The 22,815-nt window shown below is 37.2% G+C and overlaps 1 protein-coding gene across 1 annotated transcript; it reads left to right on the top strand.

Moving 5' to 3' along the window:
- Positions 1–1,071: 1,071 nt before the first annotated feature.
- C11H11orf58 (chromosome 11 C11orf58 homolog) lies at positions 1,072–13,167 on the top strand. The gene is made up of 5 exons (XM_027579490.1): positions 1,072–1,292; positions 6,709–6,792; positions 9,501–9,561; positions 11,271–11,380; positions 12,124–13,167. Exons 1-5 carry the CDS (start codon positions 1,230–1,232, stop codon positions 12,352–12,354), a joined length of 549 nt encoding a protein of 182 aa, XP_027435291.1. The 5' UTR covers positions 1,072–1,229; the 3' UTR covers positions 12,355–13,167.
- The last annotated feature ends 9,648 nt before the right edge of the window (positions 13,168–22,815 follow it).

A 22,815-nucleotide genomic window follows, 5' to 3' on the forward strand; every position in this document is an offset into this window, starting at 1 on the left:
ATAAAGACGAGGATCCTGGCAGAATGTTAAGGTTGAAGGCACACAGGTTCAGGCCAGATTAAAAATATTAGACACCTTAATACTGCATGAATGTACCTCCAATATCTGAATAAAACCTTTAGATACAGCACTTTCTGAGCAGACAAGTGGCTGCTGGGGGTGGGGTGGGGGGATGGGGAAGGACTACTCCAGGGGGACTGACCTTTTTGGGGTGATGAAAATGTCTTGGAACTAGATAGAGCTGATGGTTGCACACATTGCGAATGTACCAAATGCCACTTAATTGTACACCTTAAAGTGGTTAATTTTACATTATGTGGATTTCACCTCAACAAAAACAAACTTTTTTAAGGAAAACTGAAAGATACAGGATCTTCTGGCAGAAAGGGACTTTACCTCGTGAAGGCCCCAAAAGCACGATACCAGCAGGGAGGTCGGTTAGGGTCACTCCCACTTCACAAAAAGCTATGTGGACAGTTTACAGAATTCCCTCAGGCGGACCCTAGTTTCAGTAACAGCCAATTAACCGGCACCATCTTGAACTCATTTAGGTGAGAATGAGAAAGCGGCAAAATATTAATCAGAATCTTCTAAAGAGCCGCACCTCCGGTTGTCTAGAAATCCCTTAGGAGCAACAGAGAACACGAGGGTGGAAACGGTAGAAGTCATATTTTTTTAAAAGATTTTTGTCGCGGGGGACGGTACCAGTAAGGATTCAATCACCTTCAAACATTATATTTAAACCTAGGTGCTTAACTATGACAGATGCTTCTGTCAGTCGTGCAGCATCTCACAGCGAAATGCCTCTTTCTGTGGCGACGAAGCCTCTAAGCCGTTTTCTGTGGCGACGAAGCTTTGAACAAACGCCTACCGCCATACCCATCCGCGGGAAAGCTCCCTCCACCAGCCGAAGAAGGCGGAACTTCAGAGGGCACTCCCGCCACACAGCGCGATCGGCGCCGCTGAGCTTCCTGGGAATTGTAGTTTTGGTTTCCCCACCTATCCCTTTTGTTCAGATGGGTATGGAGTGAGCCAGAAAACTACAACTGCCAGAGTGCTCCGTAGGGGCGAGTAGCCGCGGCGGTGACGACTGTGGCGGAGAAGGCCTGGAGGGGCTCTGCGTTGTGGAGTGGCGCTGCTTGGGCGGGTGGCGGGTTGCAGGCTGCTGGCGCCGCTGCTGAGGAGAACGGCGAGTGGGTTCGGCGTTTCCTGTCGGGGTCCCAGCAACGATGAGTGCTGCCAGGGAGTCCCATCCGCACGGGGTGAAGCGTTCAGCCTCCCCAGACGACGATGTAAATAACAATGGCGGAGTGGATGAGGGTTGAGGCCTACTAAAGGCTGGGGTAGGCCGGGAAGGGTGGTTTAAGAAGGAGGAAGCGCCCGAGGTGGCCCGAAGCGGGAGGGCCGAGGCGGGGAGAACCAGAAGAATGACTGGGAAATGTCTCCTTTTTTTACTTAGGGTCTGAAGGTTTGAAGGAGGTCTACATCCTAAGAGCCGGAGACCTGCGTAGGAAGGGGGTTGGAGGAAGGAAGTTCTGAGAGGGTCGGGAAGCGTATTTCGGGGCTGATAAAGCTTCATTGTCGGGCCTTTCTACTTAGGATAGGGATGGCAAGATCCCTCCTGTTGGAGGTTTAAAATGCTCCTGTGACAATGTCAAGATGTTGGTGCACGTTTGGACAGATTTTTCCGGCCGGAATTATTTTCGCAATGTACTATTAAGAGTAAACCGAGAACAATATTGAACCGAAAATTGTACCAGGGGAGGCCCTTCCTACTGACGCATGGTGATGAGGTCTAAGATGTTGAGACCTAGAAGCCCATTTTGATTTCAACTACCTCCCTCCTCTTTCCCCCACCCCAAGCTTGTCAGCTTAAATAGCAAACCATTCATTCCTTAAAGTAATCCGTTAAATATTTACTGCTATGCCAGGTGTTAGGAATTCAAAGATGAATAAGTACGGTACTTATCTTAGGTCATTTTGTATATTTGTCCTAGCTCTTAGCGCAGTGTCATGGAGACTGCAGTAAACGGAAAACTAGGTCCTTCGTACAATGGATAAACGCCATTGGAAACGCTGATTGAGAAATTTTGGGGACGGGTAGGTGGGGGCATGGAGAGGTCATCTTTAAGGATGATAAAAGAACATCTAATTTTCTTTCATTGTTTAAAGCACTATTTCTGAAAATGTAGAGTTTTTTATAGTGCAGTTCAGTGTCTTTCATAATCTTACTTTGTGAACCGTTAAAAGCTCACTAAAGACTACTAGTGCCTAAGTTGTATAAGACCCACCCCTCTTTGGATGGGTGGTGGGGTTAGGAAGGGAATACCAAGGTTCTTAAATTGAATTTAATTCTGCAGAAAGAATAGTAATCAGGAAAGATTTGGGAATGAATAATTATATAGTGAGATTTTTGGTGCCCTCTGTTCTTCCCTGCTACTGGCCTTAGGTCTTTTCTTGTTAATATGGTAATCCAGTACTTGTTAGGCATTTATCTAAGGCATTTGAGTAACCTGGGTGCCATTTTAAAAGCTATTACATTGTTTTCCTCCTGGTAGTTAACTGTGACTTGATTCCTAGAATGTCAGGCACCTGTTTTGCTAGACTTAGAAATATCTTTTAGCTTGACAGAAAACTCTTGATGATAGGTAATTTAACAGTTAAAGGGATTAAGTAATTAACTCTACAGCTTCTGCTGGGATCAGTTTAAGATGACCTTTAAGACCTTTTCCAATCTTACAAGCATTCTCTGTTGAAGGAGATGGTTATAGTTGCAATTCAAGATCAGGTCCTGCAACTTTAACATACTATCTAAAAATAATTATGTTGCTAATTTATAGTGCAATAGAGTAACTTGTCTTTTGATAGTGATTTTTTTAAGTCAGTTAAATGTGACTATTTTACTGGTAATTGGGAGTTTATCTTGTTTTAAAAACATTTTTAAATACTATATACAAAATTTAAAAAAATGTTTTTGAAATATACATCTAAATTGTAAAAAAATCAGTTATAATTGAAGTTGTAATTGGTCATCAATTTCTAATGAACATACACTGCATGTAAAGGATAATCGGTTTTTTTGCCTACTGATCTCACATATTAAATGGGGATAACAAAGCATTTTGAAAGATGTCTGAAGTAGGGGACACCTGGGTGGCTCAATTGGTTAAGCGTCTGCCTTCAGCTCAGGTCATGATCCCAGGGTCCTGGGATGGAGCCCCACGTCAGGCTTCCCTGCTCATAGGGAGTCTGCTTCTCTCTCTCCTTCTCCTCCCCCCTGTTCGTGCACTCTCTCTCTCTCTCTCAAATAAATAAAATCTTTTAAAAAGAAAGATGTTAAAAGTAGATATTAAACATGGAATCCAGCTTTAAGAAAATGCTGATGGTGTTAGAAGTAAATTCTAGGAGTTACTAAGGTATGTATTCAGGAGGAGGTAAATTGACTACAATTCTATAGTAAAAGGTATTAAGGATAACTTAAAAATGGTCTCATTGGTTTGATTGGAGTGGAGAAATGAAAGCTACTTTTTAGAGAGTAGGAGGTGAGGAGAAGTTAATTTTAGTAACTGGTGGAGACCCTCTAAGAATGTATCAGGCACCCATGTGCTTTTGAGAATGAGCACTTGGGCAAGGTACTTGCTGTTGTATGCTAAGATCTTTGAAAGAAGAACCAGAAGGACTTGATGATTGGAAAAAACATTAGGATTAGGTATTGTAAATGACAGGATTATTTATGTAAAGATATTGGAAGATATTTGCTCTTTTAATAGAAATAGAGAGTTTGGAAAAGTTTTGGCTTTTAGACAATTGTTTTGTTTTTAACTTGATTCCATAACTTTTATAACTTTAATTCATAAACTACTTTCACATATTCTGTCTCATTTGGTCACGTACAGTATGATGTGGAAAGAGCAGAGAACTTAAGGCAAGAGGATCAGAGTAAGTCACTTAAACTTTTAAGTGACTTTGCCTCAGTATTCTTATTTATTAACTGGACTCTTGAGAGAACATATATGAGAAGTCATTTGTAAGTTGTAAGTTGTAAAACACTCTGCAATTCTTAGGTGTTGTTATTCTTAAGACAGTCTTTTAAAGTAGCTACTCTGTGTAGATTAGTAATGAAAACTAAGAAGTTAAATTGCCCTGTCCAGGCTCAGAGAGCAAGTGATTTAGTGAGAATCAGAACTTTTCACTAGTACTTTGTTTTTTTATTTCTTAACTGTGTTCAGCCAGAAATAGTTAAGAACTAACTTGCATATTAAAAAAAACAAAAAAATAGATATTGAGTTGTCAGATGGAAAGAAGTGGAGATTTGGAAATTAGGTAGCTAAAATGATGAAAGCATATAAGCTTCCCACCAAAAAATTTCGAAGAACCACAAGTGAGTGTCCATTGTTGTACAAATACTTAAATTTTTTAAAATTTATTTTTATTTAAATTCAGTTGATTAACATATAATGTATTATTAGTTTCAGAAGTAGAGTTCAGTGATTCATCAGTTGTATATAACACCCAGTGCTCATGACATCAAGGGCCCTCCTAAATGCCCATTATCCAGTTACCCCACCTCCCCACTCCCCTCCCCTCCAGCAACCCTCAGTTTGTTTCCCATAGTTAAGAGTCTTTTACGGTCGGTCTCCCTCTCCGATGTCATCTTACTTTATTTTTTCCCCCCTTCCCCTATGATCCTCCGTTTTGTTTCTTAAATTCCACATACAAGTAAAATCATATGATAATTGTCTTTCTCTGATTGACTTATTTCACTTAGCATAATACTCTCTAGTTCCATCCACATCGTTGCAAATGGGAAGATTTTTTTGATGGCTAATATTCCATGTACAGATACTTTAACACTCATATCCCTAGAGAAATGGTCACCATTGTTTTTTATATTTTCTAAGTCTTCTACAAATAATTTCCAAAAGAATAAAAATAGTGAAAAACAATTTTACTGAAAATTTTAATGTGAATCTAATCCTAGCAAACCCAAATTTCTATTACATGGCTTCCTGATTTTCATGACATATATACCCAAAATGGTTAGCATCCTCTGAATACAGTTAACTGCTTGTCAGTTGTGTGTAAAACTGGAACATATAATTTCAGATTACAGATAATTTCTAATAGATTTTAGCTTTATCATTATTTGTAGTTCTAGCATTTGCATCATCAAAATATAATATGAAGAATTTAAACCTTTGTGCTCATAATTTTGTGTTGAAATGGGGTTTTCATCTTTGCTCCATAATTGCAAAACATTTTCATTTTTAGATTATAAACTCAATTAGAATGATCAGTCCAATGAATGTTTTCTTTCTACATTCCTTCCAGTCACCTTTGTGTATACATCTGCCTTTAGCACTTGTCCAGTTTCAAATCCTATCAAGTAAATATTGGCATACAAATATAAAAGATGAAGCAGTCACACATTTTTTTTTAGAAAAACAGGATGGTCCAGGCTCTTACAAGATGAAGTCTCCCTGTTGAATGACTCTCTAGATGAGCGTGCCATGTTTTTTCTTGTCTTTTTTTTTTTGTCTCCTTGATTCCTGGGTTGTAGAAAAGTCATAGTGTTTCAACATCCAAAAATTCAGTCTAAGATTTTTGCATATACAATTTTTCCATTATCATTAGTTTAGGGTACACTGCCTGTCATTTTGCATTCACCTTATTCATCTAATAATTGTGAAATGACTTTTGTCAGTTTCTGGTTTTTACCCAGTTGCCATTATGGTTAGAAATGAAAAATTCTGGACTCTTAATTGTGTCCATGAAAGCTAGAAGCATACAATGGAGGAGTGGCGTCTTCTTGAAAGATGATGCACTACCTTGGACAACAGGTTGAGAAAACTCATCTACCATTTTTCTGTTTCCTTATTTTAGTCATTTTTAGCGTAGTTGGCAATAACTAATAAATCATAATGAAATATTTCCTACATTTGTTTCAGGATGTAGGGAAAAATATCACTAGGACTCCATAATATTTCTTAGATTTGTAAAAGGGCTCAATTGATAATTACAAGGTAGAGTGAGTTTTACTCCTTTTTTAAAATAAGTTTTCTCCTCTTTCTGTTTTCTCTTCAGAAGACCTTTAAGAAAGAATAAAAGTCTTAACATATCAGTCCTTAAAAATAACTAGAACTGCACAAAAAAGAAACTGGAAACCTAAAATTTGGTCTATTTTGTGTTCCATGGTCCTTTATCACTAAAGCCAGACTAACTTTTAAGTAACTTTTAAGTAACAACTGTGGCAGCCTCTGGGTTAGAAATCCTAGGTACTCTCGGGCCTTGCAAGGCTCTAGGATAGTAGGTCTCAAAGTGTGGTCCTCACATCAACAGCATCATCATCACTTAGGAATTTGTTAGAAATGAAACCCTTGAACCCACCCCAGACTTACTGGATCTGAAACTCTTGGGGTGTAGCCTAGCAGTTTGGGGTTTAACACACCCTCCAGGTGATTCTGATAAGTGCAAACTTTAGAATCAAAGCTCTGGCTGCAGAAGAAATAAAGGATTCTGCCTTGAGGTAACAGAAAAGGAGTATATATTGAGTATGATGTATATGCTTAACTACCTAAACAAAATCAGTGAGCCCTGTTTATAGTTAAAAATGACGGGGGAAAAAAACCTTGGGAGTTATGGGTAGACTTTAAATTTTTAAATATTTATTATTATGCAAAAAAACTAATTGGCCAATTTCTTCTGCAGCTTGGATCTAGCAATTGGGAAGCAGCAGACTTAGGTAATGAAGAAAGAAAACAAAAGTTCCTGAGACTTATGGGTGCAGGAAAGGTAAGCATCAAACAGTATGTGTTTTTTTAAGTCTTTTCTGTGAAAATAATATCCTTATTTTGTCTGTTGAGTGAGCCAGGGTGATCCCATTTTCCTGTTCTGCTTGGGAAATAAGCTGACCTAAGCAAGCACATAAAATTTATACTATTATTTCTGAACCACTTCTGGGATTCTCAGTTGCCACTGGGCAGTAAGGTTTAGAGACCAAATAGAGAGAAACCTTGGTTTGAGGAGACTCCTAGGGAAGAAAGTTTATGATTTGCTATCTATTAGCTTAATGATTTAATAGAAGTTCTTTTCTGGGCAGACCAAATTGGTAGGCCTTTCATGTTTTATAGCTCCCTCTAGCCCTTGAAGTAGTAGCCAAGCCTTTATCAAAAACTTAATTTTTAAAATGTTCAATATATTTTGAAATCCCTTTCAGTTTGATTAACGTAGTAGAAGATAGAAAATATAGGTGCCAGGAAAACTTCACCTATGGGGGAAAAACCCTTCTTGTTCCTAGCAATAATTTTTACATGCAAATACAATTATCTCTAGATATTTATTTTGTGTAAGCAAGTCAATTTATTTTCCTAACATTGTCCCAAAAATTTATTTTTTATTTTTTTAAAGATTTTATTTATTTATTAAATTGACAGAGAAAGAGAGAGAGAGACAGCGTGACAGGGAACACAAGCAGGGGGAGTGGGAGAGGGAGAAGCAGGCTTCCGGCCGAGCAGGGAGCCCGACCCGGGGCTTGATCCCAGGACCCCGGGATCATGACCTGAGCTAAAGGCAGTCACTTAACCAATTGAGCCACCCAGGCGCCCCTGTCCCAAAAATTTACAAACAGAATGTGGGGATAAAAAAGAAAATTTTTTTTCTCTTTTAAGCTCCTCAAAATAAATTCTGCCCTTTGTTTTTGTTATTCATATGGGGATTCATTCATTCGTTTACCAACAATTATTGAGTGTCTACAAGATGCCGGGGACCATGCTAGGTCCTGGGGGTCACATAGATCTTTAACACATGTTTGGAGCCATCATGTAATAGAGGAAACCAGATAATTTAGAATTATAATTGCTATGAAAGAACTGTTCACATAGTGCTGTGGAATCAACAGACAAGGGTAGCTAACTCTGCCTTAGTGGTACAGGAAAGCGTCCCTGAAATAAAATTGGTGAAACAAAGAGGACTTAGCCAGACTAGAACATTGGGGTTCAGGACAGGGAGAGATTGTGCAACATAGTAAGACCTGTATAAGGATGCATTTTTATAATATCTTTTTAATCCATATTTTGCAATAATTTTGTGATTTATCATAGAAAGTAGTCTGAAGTTTATCTTGATTCATGCAAATAAAATATTTGCTAAGAATATATGAAGTAAATAATAATTTAGGGGACATGCTCAACCTAGTAGAATGAAAACTCTTTGAGTACTTAGGAAGAATACCCTAACATAAAGTGTATGAGATTTGGCTACCAGTTTTATATAGCAGATATGTAGTCAAATGTATCTCATTAAAACTGTGGGGAAGAAAGAACAGATGGAACAGTTTTTAAAAAATTGACTACAAATATATGAGCTGTTCAGCATACATTAAATTCTTTCCTAGCAAGGCCAAGATTGTAGCTTTGATCTTATATATAGGCTGTTTAGATTTATTCTGTTTTGTGACAACGAAGTATATTCCTAACCCTAGCCAGCTACCATGAGTATTTTACTGGTCACAGGGAGAACCAGCTAGGAGAAATTATGAATAGACTAGTACACTACTGTCATCATTGTCAGATAACTTAATGTATTACACATTTTCAAATCTTGATAATGTAATGTCTTTTGCAATCTAATGAAGCAGCATATTAAGTCATTGATTTGCTTCTGTAATAATGGCATGTAAGGCAGTGAAGTGTTAATGCTTGAAGCCTTTCGGTAATGTCTTGTAGTATGGAAAAGGAAAATTTGTTATGTACTCTATCTTCACAGGTGATTGGTTAAGATTACTTTGCAAAGTCACATTTAATCTCTCCTTCACTGTGTTTTAGTGAAGAATTTCTTTACCTTATGAAACAATATGAACCATAAGGAGTGGATTGTAACTGATAATTGAGAGTAATTATGTAGCCTGATCAATTAGTAACATTGAAGCAGGATTTATTTGTATGTTTTAGAGTAGAATTAGATTGCTTTAAATTCTGTTCTTTTTGACAGTTTAAGGTAGGGTATTTATTGTAGTCAGTAATGACTTGTTAAAGTATCACTGTTCATTTTAAGTCTATTCATTTTTATCTAGCTAAATAATTTCATTTGCTTTCTTTCTATGAAGTGTGCCTGAGGCATCAAAAAGAGGAGGTGGAAAAAGTTAAAGCAACTCATTTAATTGGCCTTTTAGGAAAGAAAATGTTTATATTGATGCAATTTTTTAGTTATCTATCCCATTTAGAATTCCAGGCTGACCTCTGCATACTCTTTCCTCCCTTTCTCTGCTCTGTGCATTTGTTTTAATGGCACTTACAACTTTCTACCATACTATATAATTTACTTACTGATTGCATTTCCTATCCTCATCTCTACCTTTGCTAGAATGTAAGTTCCATAAAGACAAGGATCTCAATTTAGTTCTTTTTCTTCACTGGAATAATGTTGGGCACATAACAGACACTCAGTAATTACTTTTAAGTTAGTGGTCTCAAATTCTAATACATTTTCTACTTTCTTAACAGAAAGAACACACTGGTCGTCTTGTTATAGGAGACCACAAATCAACATCTCACTTCCGAACAGGTAAGAAAGTAAAATATTTAAGAGGTGGTGCTAGATTTGGAATATGTATTTCAGGATATTCTCTGTATAATTGTGTTAATGATTAAAATATTAGATCTGGAAATGTATATGTAAACATGTGTATGTAACAATCAGCATATACTTTAATTTTTTAAAGATTTGAGAGTGTATATCAACGATACTCTAACCAAGAAACTGACCTTTTTCTGTCTTCGTTTTTACTGATTCATAACGTATTTATCATAGTGAGGTTTTATGTCTCATTGCCAACTGTTATGTAGTACGTATTTATGAATTTTTTACATAATAAATTATTTAACATACAATGTTACTGTTGGCATATTAAACTGGTTTTGAATTTATTCACTAAGTTTTGTTTTGAAATCCTTAATAAAGAATATAAAGTTGTTGCAAAGCCTGAAGAAATGAACTTAATTTTAGAGGGAAAAACTTTTAAAATAAAAACTGAAAATGAAGAGTTTGGATTTGAATTCAGGCTGCTGAAAAATGAAATTTTCTCCTATATAAAATTGACACTAATCTTGGACATTATTAATAACAGGGCATAATGACCTGGATCATATTTAACAATTAAATTATTTAAATTAACTTTATACTGACCTAGAATATATAGCACATTTCAGAAATTAACAGGTTTTTTATTTTTCCAAATAATTATTTCAAATTGATTTGCATCATTAGAAAAAGAATTTCTGAGGCAAAAAGAACATTGAGCTTTGTGGAATGGAAAAATATTTATTGCATTTATTCTTTTAAAACTGTGGACTTTATGAATAAAAATAATGCAAGCCACCACCATTTGTGATTAAAATGAAATTCCTCTTATTTCTTATATTTACAAATTAAAATGGCATACTCAAGCTTTTTCTTTTTTTTTTTTTTAAGATTTATGTATTAGTGCCCGGGAGCACTTGCAAGCAGGGGAAGGGCGAGAGGGGGAGAGAGAGAATCTCAAGCAAACTTCCCGCTGAGCGGGGCACCCAACTCGGGGCTTGATCTCAGGACCCTGAGATCACGACCTGAGCTGAAATCAAGAGTCAGATGCTCACCTGAGTGAGCCACCCAGGCAACCCCTCAGAAAGCTTTGATGGTATTAGTAATGTTCTAGTTCTAAATAAGTTTACGTTGTTTCATTAAACTAGTATGTAAGAAAGGCATGAAGTAGAGCCGTTACTTATTTAGCCATTCTCTGAACAGAATTGCCTGCCTTTTCACTATATATCTGTTAAAAGACAGAAACTTGTTTGTTGCTGGTGTTTTAAATGTGAGAGAAAACTCACTTTCAGGGTAATAGTTATTTATTAGACTATAAATAAGCTAAAATATTTAAGGCCCGAAGTTCTTAGTAATTAATATTTATAATATCTGAACATTAGGCAGTTCTGAGACTTGTCTAGTTTTAACTTATCACATAGAAGAATAGAAGTTCTTCATCTTTTATAAACACTTTTGTAGTTCAGAGGGTGGTTACTAGAGAAGTAATCATAAATACATCCTTCAATTTTTTAATATCTGTTAGGTAACCACCTACTGTATAAAGGAAGCCCATCCACAAAATGCGTTATAAAATTAGTCACAGAGAAATCAGCCCTGAATATAATAGCATTTGTAATATGGGTTTTTTTTTGTGTAATCAAATGTTTTTATTAATTTGACTAAAACATAACCAAAGTACACTGGACATGCAGGGGAAGAAGACAAGAAAATTAATGAAGAACTGGAGTCTCAATATCAGCAAAGTATGGACAGTAAATTATCAGGAAGATATCGACGACATTGTGGACTTGGCTTCAGTGAGGTAGTAATTAACATTTTCATTAAATGGGAAGATAATTTCTAAATTGATATCCTTTATTTCTGTTAGATTAGCAATCAAGAATCCTATGTAGAAAGCTTTCTTTTTACAGTTACTTAATTTTCTGTATGCCCAATAGGTCTTTGTAGATAATGAGAAAAGATATTTTTGAGTTTTACAAATGTTTTCTGATAGAAGCTTAATGTAAGTTCTGCTCAGATAATCATTATGGCACATCTTTAATAAGCATGAGCAATGTACACGTTAAAGGAAATATTTCATGTAAATACTAGTTTAGGATCTTCCTCCATTTTCCCAGTGACCTCTTTTCATATTGTAAGTGCTGGTTAACTACTCCAAAGTAATATGATATGTAAAACATTGATAACTTTTCCATATTTCCATGGGTCAATAGTTAATTTGCCTTATTTACTTTAAAAAAATAATACTGTTTCTTTCAGGAAGATATGGTAGTTTTCCAGCAAGGGGGAGGGGAGTCAAGTGAGTGGTCTTCGGAGCTGTTTCTTAAAACAAAATCCTACTTAAGTCCTAATGGGTAAAATACATGGGGATTCCGGAGTCCTCGGGTCTTCCTTTGGCAGCTTCTGATCATAATACAGTCTTAAAACTTGATGTTAATGGCTCAGGGAATGGGATTTTTGAGACTATGACAAAAATTAGTGTCTTTCCCAGTTTTTGTACTGGGTAATTGTATTTAAGAAGAGCCTGTTGGTTGATGTTTGTAGGTAGAAGATCATGATGGAGAAGGTGATGTGGCTGGAGATGATGATGATGATGATGATTCACCTGATCCTGAAAGTCCAGATGACTCTGAAAGTGATTCAGAGTCAGAGAAAGAAGAGTCTGCTGAAGAACTCCAAGCTACTGAGCACCCTGATGAAGTGGAGGATCCCAAAAACAAAAAAGATGCAAAAAGCAACTATAAAATGATGTTTGTTAAATCCAGTGGTTCATAACTCCCAAACACTTAGTCTTTGTATTAAAAGTAAGCCTTATTGTTATAATGCACAGTGGAGGACTGCTTATAGAGCACAGACCTTTGTATTATAATTTTTAAAAAGGCCCTTTTAAATAATTACAAAGAGTGTTTGCTTTCAGATGCCATGGATTACACTTTTATGGGCATGACTATAACCATTTTTGTAAAGAGTAAGAGTTGTATAAAATAAGAAATAAATACAATACTCAATTTCCTTTCATAGTAGCATCATCAAACTCTAATCTCACCTTTTTTACCCCTTCAGATAGTTATGGAGGAGACACTTTTTTGTGGTAGCTGTTTCATCTTTTTTGTTCCTTCAATATTTTTCTCTTATAAGAAGTTTAATCTGATACTGTGATGTGTTCATGAAAAATATTCAGTTATTATACTTTGTTGTAGTAGAACTATTCATCATGGATATTTCTGCTGCCCGTAACTATCTAAATTGTTTGCAAAAGATTAGGTACTCAGTGTACTCTTAACTGATTCAGCTCTACTCTTTTGGACCAAAGCAACATGAGAGCAAATACTTTCACACCTGTTAGGATGGAGTTGCAACTGTCATACATTTGGAATGTTATGATCCCAAGCAGTCTTTATATAATTTGAATTACATTGTATGTTCGATTTTTGATAAAATTTGGCCAATTTTTACAGAAGAAATTATTTCTCTGATCATTTGGTCCTATCTAGGAATATGTAAAACTGGAATTTTTTTTTAAGGTAATATGTGACCAAAATTAATTTTCTTCCTAAGGCCTAAATAAAGAAAAAGCAGTTTCCCATATTTGGTTTGTGATACCTTTATCCTCATTATCTAAAATGAGGAATAGCCTTATTGAAGAAGAAGCTGAAACAAATTCTCTTCATTTTATCCCAATGCTGTTACCTTGATTATTGAATTACTGGAAAGTAGTATTGCTTTCTGATTTTATTGCTGCTTCTGTGGGAGTGAGATTAGAATCCTCTGGTGTTGTGTGGTTGATATGTATAGCACATTAACAAACTGCATCATGGGCTAGTCCGATCTTTGAATATTTGGGTTCAAAATGTTTCTAAGTAACACGTTCAAAGGCTTAAGTCAAACCTGTTTGTTTGCTGAGTTTTTATATATCTAGATATTTAAGTATGTGTTTGATGTGTTGAACTTAAAAAACAAATTCCTATGTCACTTTGAAATTTAAAATGTTAGTATAGCAGCTAGAACAGGTGATAATCTGGTTTATGCAGTCCGTTCATAGATTAGACCCCCCAACATTTGGGTTTTGATTTTTCTTATTTCTTATATTGTTTTATAATAGGTGCTACCCTACATAGTAAAATATCGAGTCAGTGGGTAGTAGACAGGATATACGACTTTTAATAGGTACTTGGTTTGAATATTTGGCTTTATTCAGATTTCAATTGGCCACAGATTTTTAAATATCTAGTTTCTAGGGTTGCTTATTACAACTAAATTAAATAGTAAATGAAGGCTGATTTATGTTTAAGAATGGAAGTGGGAGAGATCAGTATTACATTTTAAAAAGTATTTGCATTAGTTTATTGTTGCAACATGCTAGGTTGTTGATAAGTGTTGGTTCTTAATATGTAAGTAGAAGAGGCTTCTTCTAAAATAACTACACTGGAAGACCTTTTTCTTCATGTCCAAAAGAGAAATTCTTATTCCAACTAATTCATATATTATTGGGCCATTTACATAATTCAGGGTTGGAATAAATTTAGGTCTGTTGGTCCATGTGGCCTAGTGTCCCAGCACCACATTAAACATCATGGCTATCTTTTAAGCATGAATATCAGGGTTGTGGTTTTTTTTTTTCTTACCAAATTTAGGAAAAAAACAGGAAGACATGCTTTGCCATGTTGATATCCCTTTTAAAGAATCAGGTGGGAAAATACAAATTATTTTTGTGCAGAGAAAGACTATTCAGTCAAAAGTTTAATGGCAAATTTGCCTTATCACTGATAATTTCTTACGTGAAAGGCACTTCTCCCAAGTGTTTACCTATGCCAATGACTTAGTCTTTTTATTTTTTTTTAATTTGTTTTTTAGAGTCTTTTTTTTTTTTTAAGATTTTATTTATTTATTCATGAGAGACAGAGGGAGAGAGAGAGAGAAGCAGGCTCCCAAGGAGCAGGGAGCCTGATGCGGGACTCGATCCCAGGACTCCAGGATCATGACTTGAGCTGAAGGTAGTCACTTAACCAACTGAGCCACCCAGGCGCCCAGTCTTTTTATTGAAAAGCTTTTTAGGAACACAATTTCCAATTTTTTGTGTAATAGGTAAAAGTCCTCAAATCTGTAATTTTTTTAAACCTGGGAGAAATGAAGTTACAGAAGAAAGTTTGAAATTACTGTTTTTCTGATTAAACAGCAGTTTGAGATCAGAAGATAGGTCACATTCTTTGAGTAAATTTTGAGGAAAAATTTTCAACTGCCTGGTTGACTTCAGTGACCGCTTCTTATAGGGCTTTTGTTCATTACATTGTCTCCACGACAGCCACATCCTAGATACTTCCAATATCCAAAAACAACTTGACCTCTGAAATTGCTAATTTAGAAATTACCTCTGACCATGACAGTTCTATTCCTTTACACATGTTCAAATTAGGTCATTGTCAGTCTGTTTTCACCTGCTTCACAAGCCCAGTCTAGATTATTTACATCTATCAATTCAATGTCACTGTTGTCAGTGTCCTAAATAATCTTCAGTCATACCTTCCTGGAAAATCCCATCCCTAGATGTATCCAATCCTCTATGGATTATTTCTGGAGATGAACTAGTATTACTAAAAATTAATGTTAACTGGCCTCAACACTGCCTGTTATCAATACTGTTTAGTCAACTCTTCCCCCATTTTCTTAATTATCTAAAGCCTCTATTCATAAACTTGTAACCCTCCTTCATTCTTAACTTGGCCTTGCTTTCTGGCTTACATAAGAAATAGATTTTATGAGGTAGAAATTCCTTCAACTTCTGCCTTCGAAATTCACAACCATGGAGAAGTTCCACTGCTTTAGATCACAGCCCAGCTCTATCACCATAGTGAAGAAGCTGAGTGACCTTGGGCATAACTAGGTCTCTTTGGGTCTCCTTTCCTTGTCTGTAAAATGAGGATAGCAATAGCAACTACCTTGTATGGTTACTGTGAGAATTTGATAAAGCAGATTAAAAGCTTTTCACACTAGTGGGTATTCAGTGTTCAATAAATACTAGCTATAGTTAATCCTTTGCATCTTATGAACCTACTGCTTTTGATTATCTTCCTTTGAGTCTTCAACCTCTCCCTTAATCTGTTGGCCCTTTTCTGTCAACATTTGTACCCCCAGTATTTCACATCTTAAAAATAATTGTTCCTAGATAATATATACTTCAGCTGTTGTCATCCTACCTCATGCCTTCCACATCCAGTTTTAATAACTTCTATTACTGTCTCACTGCCATCCCCCACTGCCATCCCCTCTTCATTTCAGAATGGTTTCTACCCAACCTTGACAGAACTGCTTTGGAAACTACTTTTATCAAATCGGTGATTCTCATTTTCCTAAAACATAATTTTCAGTTAATTTCTTGCTTGACCTGTTAGCACTTGGCATTGTTAACCAGCATTCTTCAGATGAATATCCACTCTGGATACATGAAGGGATTCAACAATTTCTGTACATCCACATGTTCTTGTTCCTAAATTGATCTTCCTGAAAACTACCTCTCCTTTCACGGTAGACTTTCTCGGTAAAGGAAAGAAAGGCAATACCTCCTCACCATCCCAAACCTCACAGTGATTTATCTTCCAAGTGGGTAAAGTCTGTCAAGGCTCCAAAAGGGACAATTTGAAATGTTGATATTGAGGTTTGAATGCAAGTCAGGTGGTTTCCAGTTCTATGCCTTGAATAAAAAATCGGTAGAGAAAGTGAATTGTCAGCTAATTCATTAGGGATACACTGGTGAAAGATGACTATGTTTGGCCTAGATGCCAAGAGTTCAGAGGATTGAATGAAGTTTCTAAAACCTATTACCAACTCTTCATATGAGCAAGGTTTCTCAGTGCTTTCACCTATAAAAAGAGAAAACGGGAATTTTCTCCTTTAGGAATTCCAAGTTATGTGCATGTTCCATCTATCTACATGTCATTTTTATTTTTAAACCCTATTTTCTGTTCCCCTTATTGTGATTTGAGCACTGTATATTCTATCATTCCAATTTTATATTCATTTTTGTGAATTTTTTTTCCTGAGTTCTGCCAGCTCACATTTCATTTTTTGTTGTTTGAACATACCCTCTTGTATTTCTGATGTCTGCTCTTACAGAGATGAATCTTCCATTAAGATATCATGAAATGTTTGATCATAATTCTCAACTACTTTGAGGCAGTATTTTTTTGGTGTTCTTTATGTAATGTCTATTTTTCTTGATCTTTTCCTCTATTGTAATATCCTTTACAAAGTCTGTGCTAGTTCTTTGTTATTGTTTTTATCAACTACAAATATTTACTGAGCACCTACTGTGTGTCAGGCACAGTTCTAGCCACTGGGAATACAGCAATGAACAAAAATCTTTAATGCTTTAATGAGGTTTACATTCTGGTGGAGGGGTGACACACAAACATATATCAGATGAGATAAATATTAAGACAACGGTAAAGGGATGCAATGTTAAGTAACTGAATAAGCTAGGGGCCACAAAGAGTTGTGAGATGAGTTCAAAGAGATAGCAGTAAGGAATAAGATCATTAGGGCCATAATATGAACTTTGGATTTTATCCTGAGGAGAAGAGATAATTGGAGTTAAAGTGACATCTAATGTAGCTTAGGCAGCTGTGTTTGAAAAAATTACTGTTGAGAGTCAAATGTCAAAATGGAGAGCACAGTTATGAAATTACTGCAATATTCTAGGTGAGCACAGGAATGTATATTAGGGTGTAATGGTGGAAGTAATGAAAAATTGATTCTGGATGCATTTTTGAAGGTAGAGCCACTAGTATTTGCCAGAAGACTGGACTAGCATGTGAGAGAGGAGTCAAAAATGAGTTCCCATTTACCTATATGAGGAAAACTGATGACTCATTTTAAATTAAGCTCTTCCCAGGTATTTGCAGGATTTTCATATTGAGGAGAGAACAAGCTAACATTTTTTTAACGTGATCCAGAGTTATGTGTGTGAACCCTTCTAGCCCTGCCAATGAAGATCATATGCTACGGTAAAGGGCTCTTCACATGCAGGGTCTTCCTCTCTTCCCTGCCACTCTTAACACACTGGTCCTGCAAATAGCCTCACCTTAGAGAAGACACTAGCTAGGTTTCTCAGATACTACAGAACCAAGCATTCTTCTGTACTCTTCATTTGATATTCACTACTTTTTCAATTCTTTTAACCATTTGAGAGTTACAAGTTTCAGATGTCTCCTAGGTTTGTTGAAGCTGGAGTTTGTAGTTCCATTTCTCATTTTCCTCATCGTTTTTGGGTGATTTCCAAAAGAGAGAAGTGACTTCACTCTTCTGTCTCCAAACTGGAAGTAAGTCCACATTAAGTGATCACACCCAAATTATTACCACTTAAACCTCCACTAGTTTGATTTCTGAACTTAACTCCCCAGCCCACTTTTAGAAAGCATTCCACAATTACTTCTGGCACAGGATAAACCAAAGGAACGTGTATACTCCCCTCAAGTTATGCCCCCCACAGCTACCAAACAGTGCCTGCCCACTTCCCTCCATCTCCCCAAACTGCTGTTGACTGCCCTCAAAGCTGCTTCAAGGAGCCTAATTCACTCTACTGAACACAGTGCCTCTTGTGCCTTACCAGTACTAAGATGTTGCCTGCTCAGGCTGAATTCAAATGGAGGCATTCAGCCTGCCACTCTTCAAATTATGTGAAGCCATTTCCAAAAGGATTCTTATATTAGAAATAAAACATCAGTCCTGAAAACCGAGGCCTACAGTTAATGTAATAAACATGAAATTTAGCTTTGAGCTTCCACACAGGAAGCCTTTCCTTTCAAAGCCAAAGGAAAACACAACTCATTATATAACCCAGGGTCTCTAGTTAAACTGGTTATGTGCTTACTTTTATAAAGCAGACTACTGGCATTAAGTTCTAAGTGGAACTTCCCATGTGGGTCTTTCTTGTCTGGAGTATTATCCTTAGACCAGTGGTTCTGAACCAGGAGGACCTTTCACCTCCCAAGGAACATTTGGCAATGCCTGAAGATACTCTTATCTGTTGCTACTGGGAGGTGCTACTGCTATTTAGTGGGTAGAGACTAGGGGTGCTGCTACACATCCTATAATGTACAGGACAGACCCCCCCCAACAATCATCTGGCCCCAAATGTCAGTGTTGAGCCTGAGAAATGCCACCCTTAAGCCCAGGTAAGATGGGCTCCTACCTTGGGGCCCATGCCTTAAAGGGCCCTGCATATCACAAATACACACATTTATCAAAAAGCAAGTAGGTACCTTTATCACTCAGATTCTGTCACTCAGGGCTGGCATAGCATAGCCTAAAACCTTAAACATTTAACCTTGTGACCAGAAAAATCCTCCACATATTTTGCCCTTTGTCCTTGAAACAAAAGGTGACTATGTCCAAATTACATGATGGTTTGTGAGTTTTGCCGCTGCTAATGTCAGACAGACACTGCTTCAGAGTATGGGAGAATTTGGCAAAAGCATTTCAGTAAGAGACTAATTGATTTGTCAAATCCTTCTTACACAGATGTAATTCTTGCATAATGCAGCATTGTTTCCTAGCAAGGAAATAGAGTAAAAAGAGCTAGCATTCATACAATTATACATCCCTTAAAGAGAGAAAATAGAATATGAAGAAAATACATTTTTAAAGAGATAAAAGAATCTTCCCAAACTAACCAAAGATATCCACTCACGGACTTGAAATCTCTAAATTCCGAAGTGGATAAAGACAAACTCACATCTAGACATATTCTAGTAAAAGTGCTGCAAACTGGGCGCCTGGGTGGCTCAGACGGTTGAGCGTCTGCCTTCAGCTCAGGTCATGATCCTAGGGTCTGGGATTGAGTCCTGCATCGGGCTCCCTGCTGAGCGGGGAGCCTGCTTCTCCCTCCCCCACTCCTCCTGCTTGTGCTTTCTCTTTCTCTGTCAAATAAATAAAATCTTTACAAAAAAGAAAAAGTGCTGTGAACCAAAAACAAGAAAAAAAGTAACTGCAGACAGAGAAGAAAAGATACATTATCTTTAAAGGTGCAAAAATAAGACAGTTGACTTTTCAACATAAACAAAAGAAGCCAGAACACAATGTAATGAAAGCTTCAAAACACTGGGGGGAAAAAACACAAAAAACCAAAAACCCACCAACTTAGAATCCTACAACAGTGAAAATATCCTTCAAGAGTAAAGATTAAGAATTTGTGTTGGCCAACCCACACAGGGCTTCTGATCACTGAGAGAAAGGAAGCACACCGTGATTTCCACATTCAACACTCCTTTCTCCCTGAGGCCATTTTCCAACCACGGTCAAGGAAAGGAGTGTAAGCAGAAGCAGCAGATTCACTGGGTGTAAGAAACAGAGACCAGCATGCAAGGTTGTCAAGGAGACTGGGGTTTGGAGGAAGAGTACTGGGGACGGGAGAGCCGTAAAGCCCCAAATCTATACAAAGGCACACCGCTGGGTTCTTGGCCGACTGCTTTTGGAATGGGTGATGCACCTCAAGGGGAAAATGGTACCAAATGCTGACCTCACACTTTCACCTTTCCTCTGAATCGTGGCTCCATACAGAGATTTGACAACTCTCCAGTGCCTTCAAATATGTTGTTTTTTTTCTGTTGGTTTGTGTGGTTTTTTTTTGTATTTTAGCCTCCTTTTCTATTCTCAGAGGAAGTTATTCAAAGTCACCTTGTCCACCGTTGCTAGAAACAGAATTCTTTCAAAATTTTAAAGGCCTAAGTAAATGAAAGAATATATCATGTTCATGGATTAGGACACTCAGTGTTATAGAGATGATACAATTCTCTCCAAAGTAACCTACATGTGATGCAGTCTCAACAAAAAACATTCCATTTGACAGTGGGGGGTGAAACTTGGCAAGTTGACTCTAAAATTTGTAAGGAAATGCAAAAGAGCAAAAATAGGTAAGATATTTGTGGAGAATAAGAGAGATACCTTGCTTTTCTGGGTATCAACACTTACTATGAAGCTCCAGTCATTAAAATAGTGTGATACAATGATAGACAAATAGACAATGGGATAGGAAAAAAATGAGCCCAGAAATAAATTCTCACATATACGAATGCTTAATTTATGACAAAGGTGGCAGAGTACAGCAGTGAGAAATGATAGATTCTTCAACAATCTGGATATCTACATAGAAAAACGAACCCTGACGTCCACTTCACACCTTCCTTAAGATCAATTCTAGGTGTAAGAGGCAAAATAATAAAGCTCTTAGAAAACACTATGCAAAAAATTAATACTATGGAAGAACATTTTTATGACTTAAGTATAGGAAGACTCTTTAAATAAGATGCAAAAAAAAAAACCCAAAAAACAAACAGAAAAAAAAACAAAACCCACAAACTACAAAGGGAAAAATTTATAAACTTGATTACCTTAAAATTAGTAATGTCTATTCATTAAAAGACACTGTAAAAATACAAGCCACAGAGTATTAGCAATTTGTTATAATCAATACGAGGCTTTGTGTCAGATACTTCTCGTGCTCCGCTGCACATCCTCCAGGGCCCCATTTTACTCCAGCTATTACTGCTGTCGGATCTCATTTAGCCTCACCTCTCATTTGATGCCCTATGGCTTCTTGGCTGCCCCAATATGGGGTTCATATGGGAGACACATGTGGGATCTGGAGATATGGGGGACACCCTATGGGTGAAACCCTTAGTCAATGGGGTCTCTGAGCTAGTAGATAAGTGGTCTTCTCTTTCATACCTCAGGTAATTTTGAGGTGCATTTTACATGGCTCTTCAGAAGGCCCCAATGAGATTGAGCCTGTTTCCCACTACAGTCACCAGGTTGAAAAGGCACGCTTCTATTGTTTTTTTCTCTTTCCTTCCCACTTCTGTTCCATAGGATCATTTCCCAAGTAAACTATCTTCCTGCAAGCCCTTGCCTTAGGCTCTGCTTTCTAGGAGTAACCCAAGCTCAAATAGGCTTATATTCAGAAACCCTACAGAACAACAAGAAAAAGATATGCAATCCCATTGAATGACAAAAGTCCTGACAGGTACTTTACTAAAAAAAAGAAAGAAAGAAAGAAAGAAAGAAATCCAAATGGTTAATGAACATTTGGAAAAGATGCTCAATATCATTAATAATCAGAGAGATACTAATAAACCTACTCCATACACATCAAAATGGCTAAAGTTAAAAAGAAAGTTCTGTAGTGTAGATTATCTATTGTTGTATAAATTACCCCCAATCTTAACAGCTTAACACAATAAACATTTATCTCACAGTTTCCATGAGTCAGGAATCTGACTAGCTGGGTGCCTCTGGCCAAGAGTCTCTCACAAGGCTGTGATCAAGATGGCAGCTGGGGCTGCCATCATCTTCAGATCCGCCTGGGGAAAGGATCCATTTCCCAGCTCACTTACGTGGCTGCTGCGGTCCTCATGTCCTTGCTGGCTGTTGGTCTGACGTCAGTTCCTTGCCCTGCAGCCCTCTCCATAGGTTAGCTCACGACATGGTTTCCCTCACAGTAAGCAAGTGAGAAAGCAAGGGAGGATGCTCAAGACAGAAGCTAGTCTTCTTGTAACCTCATCTTGGAAGTGACATCCCGTTATGTTCTGTCGTATCTTTTTTATTAGAAGGGAATTGCTAGGTCCAGCTCATCCTTAGTGGGAAGGGCTTACACAGGATGCAAATACCAGAGATCACTGGGGGCTGGAGTATCAACCCTTAACTCCAGAGGCTGCCACCACAGCGAGGATGTGGCACAACTCGCATTCATGGTAGGATTATAAATTTGTACTCCTACTTTGGAAAACAGTTTGCATTTTCTACCTACCATGAAGATATGCTTATCACCTAGCAACTCTACACTAGGTATATACCAAAAGATATATGAATGTACGTGCACCCAGAGAGGCACACAAAAATTTTATAGCAATCTTTTTGTAATAGCTCCCAACTGGAAATGCCCAAATGTCCTTTGACAGTAGAATGGATAAATACTCGTCGAATATCCCTACTATGAATACTCTATAACAGCAAAACAAGTGAAACAGAGTTACAAGGATGACGATCATAAATACAGCGTTTAGTGGAAAAACGCCAGACACAAGGGAATGCATTCTTTATTAGTCCATTTGTGCACATTTCAGAAAACAGACAAAACTAAGCTATAGAATTTGGTGATACCTGCTGAGATAGTAAAACTATGAAGAAAAAGCAAGGAAGTCGCTACCACAAAAATTATCTTTCACAGGAGAGGGAGGGAGGGCC

The sequence above is a fragment of the Zalophus californianus genome, chromosome 11 (assembly GCF_009762305.2).
Source record: "Zalophus californianus isolate mZalCal1 chromosome 11, mZalCal1.pri.v2, whole genome shotgun sequence".
NCBI classification, from domain to species: Eukaryota; Metazoa; Chordata; class Mammalia; order Carnivora; family Otariidae; genus Zalophus; species Zalophus californianus.

What these genes read in the sequence shown, in the direction of transcription:
- C11H11orf58 (XM_027579490.1), top strand. Translation starts at nt 1,230, where the DNA reads ATGAGTGCTGCCAGGGAGTCCCATCCGCACGGGGTGAAGCGTTCAGCC. An exon ending in AACATCTCACTTCCGAACAG is followed by an intron (nt 9,562 to 11,270) that starts GTAAGAAAGTAA and finishes CTGGACATGCAG; the next exon opens with GGGAAGAAGACAAGAAAATT. An exon ending in GTGGACTTGGCTTCAGTGAG is followed by an intron (nt 11,381 to 12,123) that starts GTAGTAATTAAC and finishes TGATGTTTGTAG; the next exon opens with GTAGAAGATCATGATGGAGA.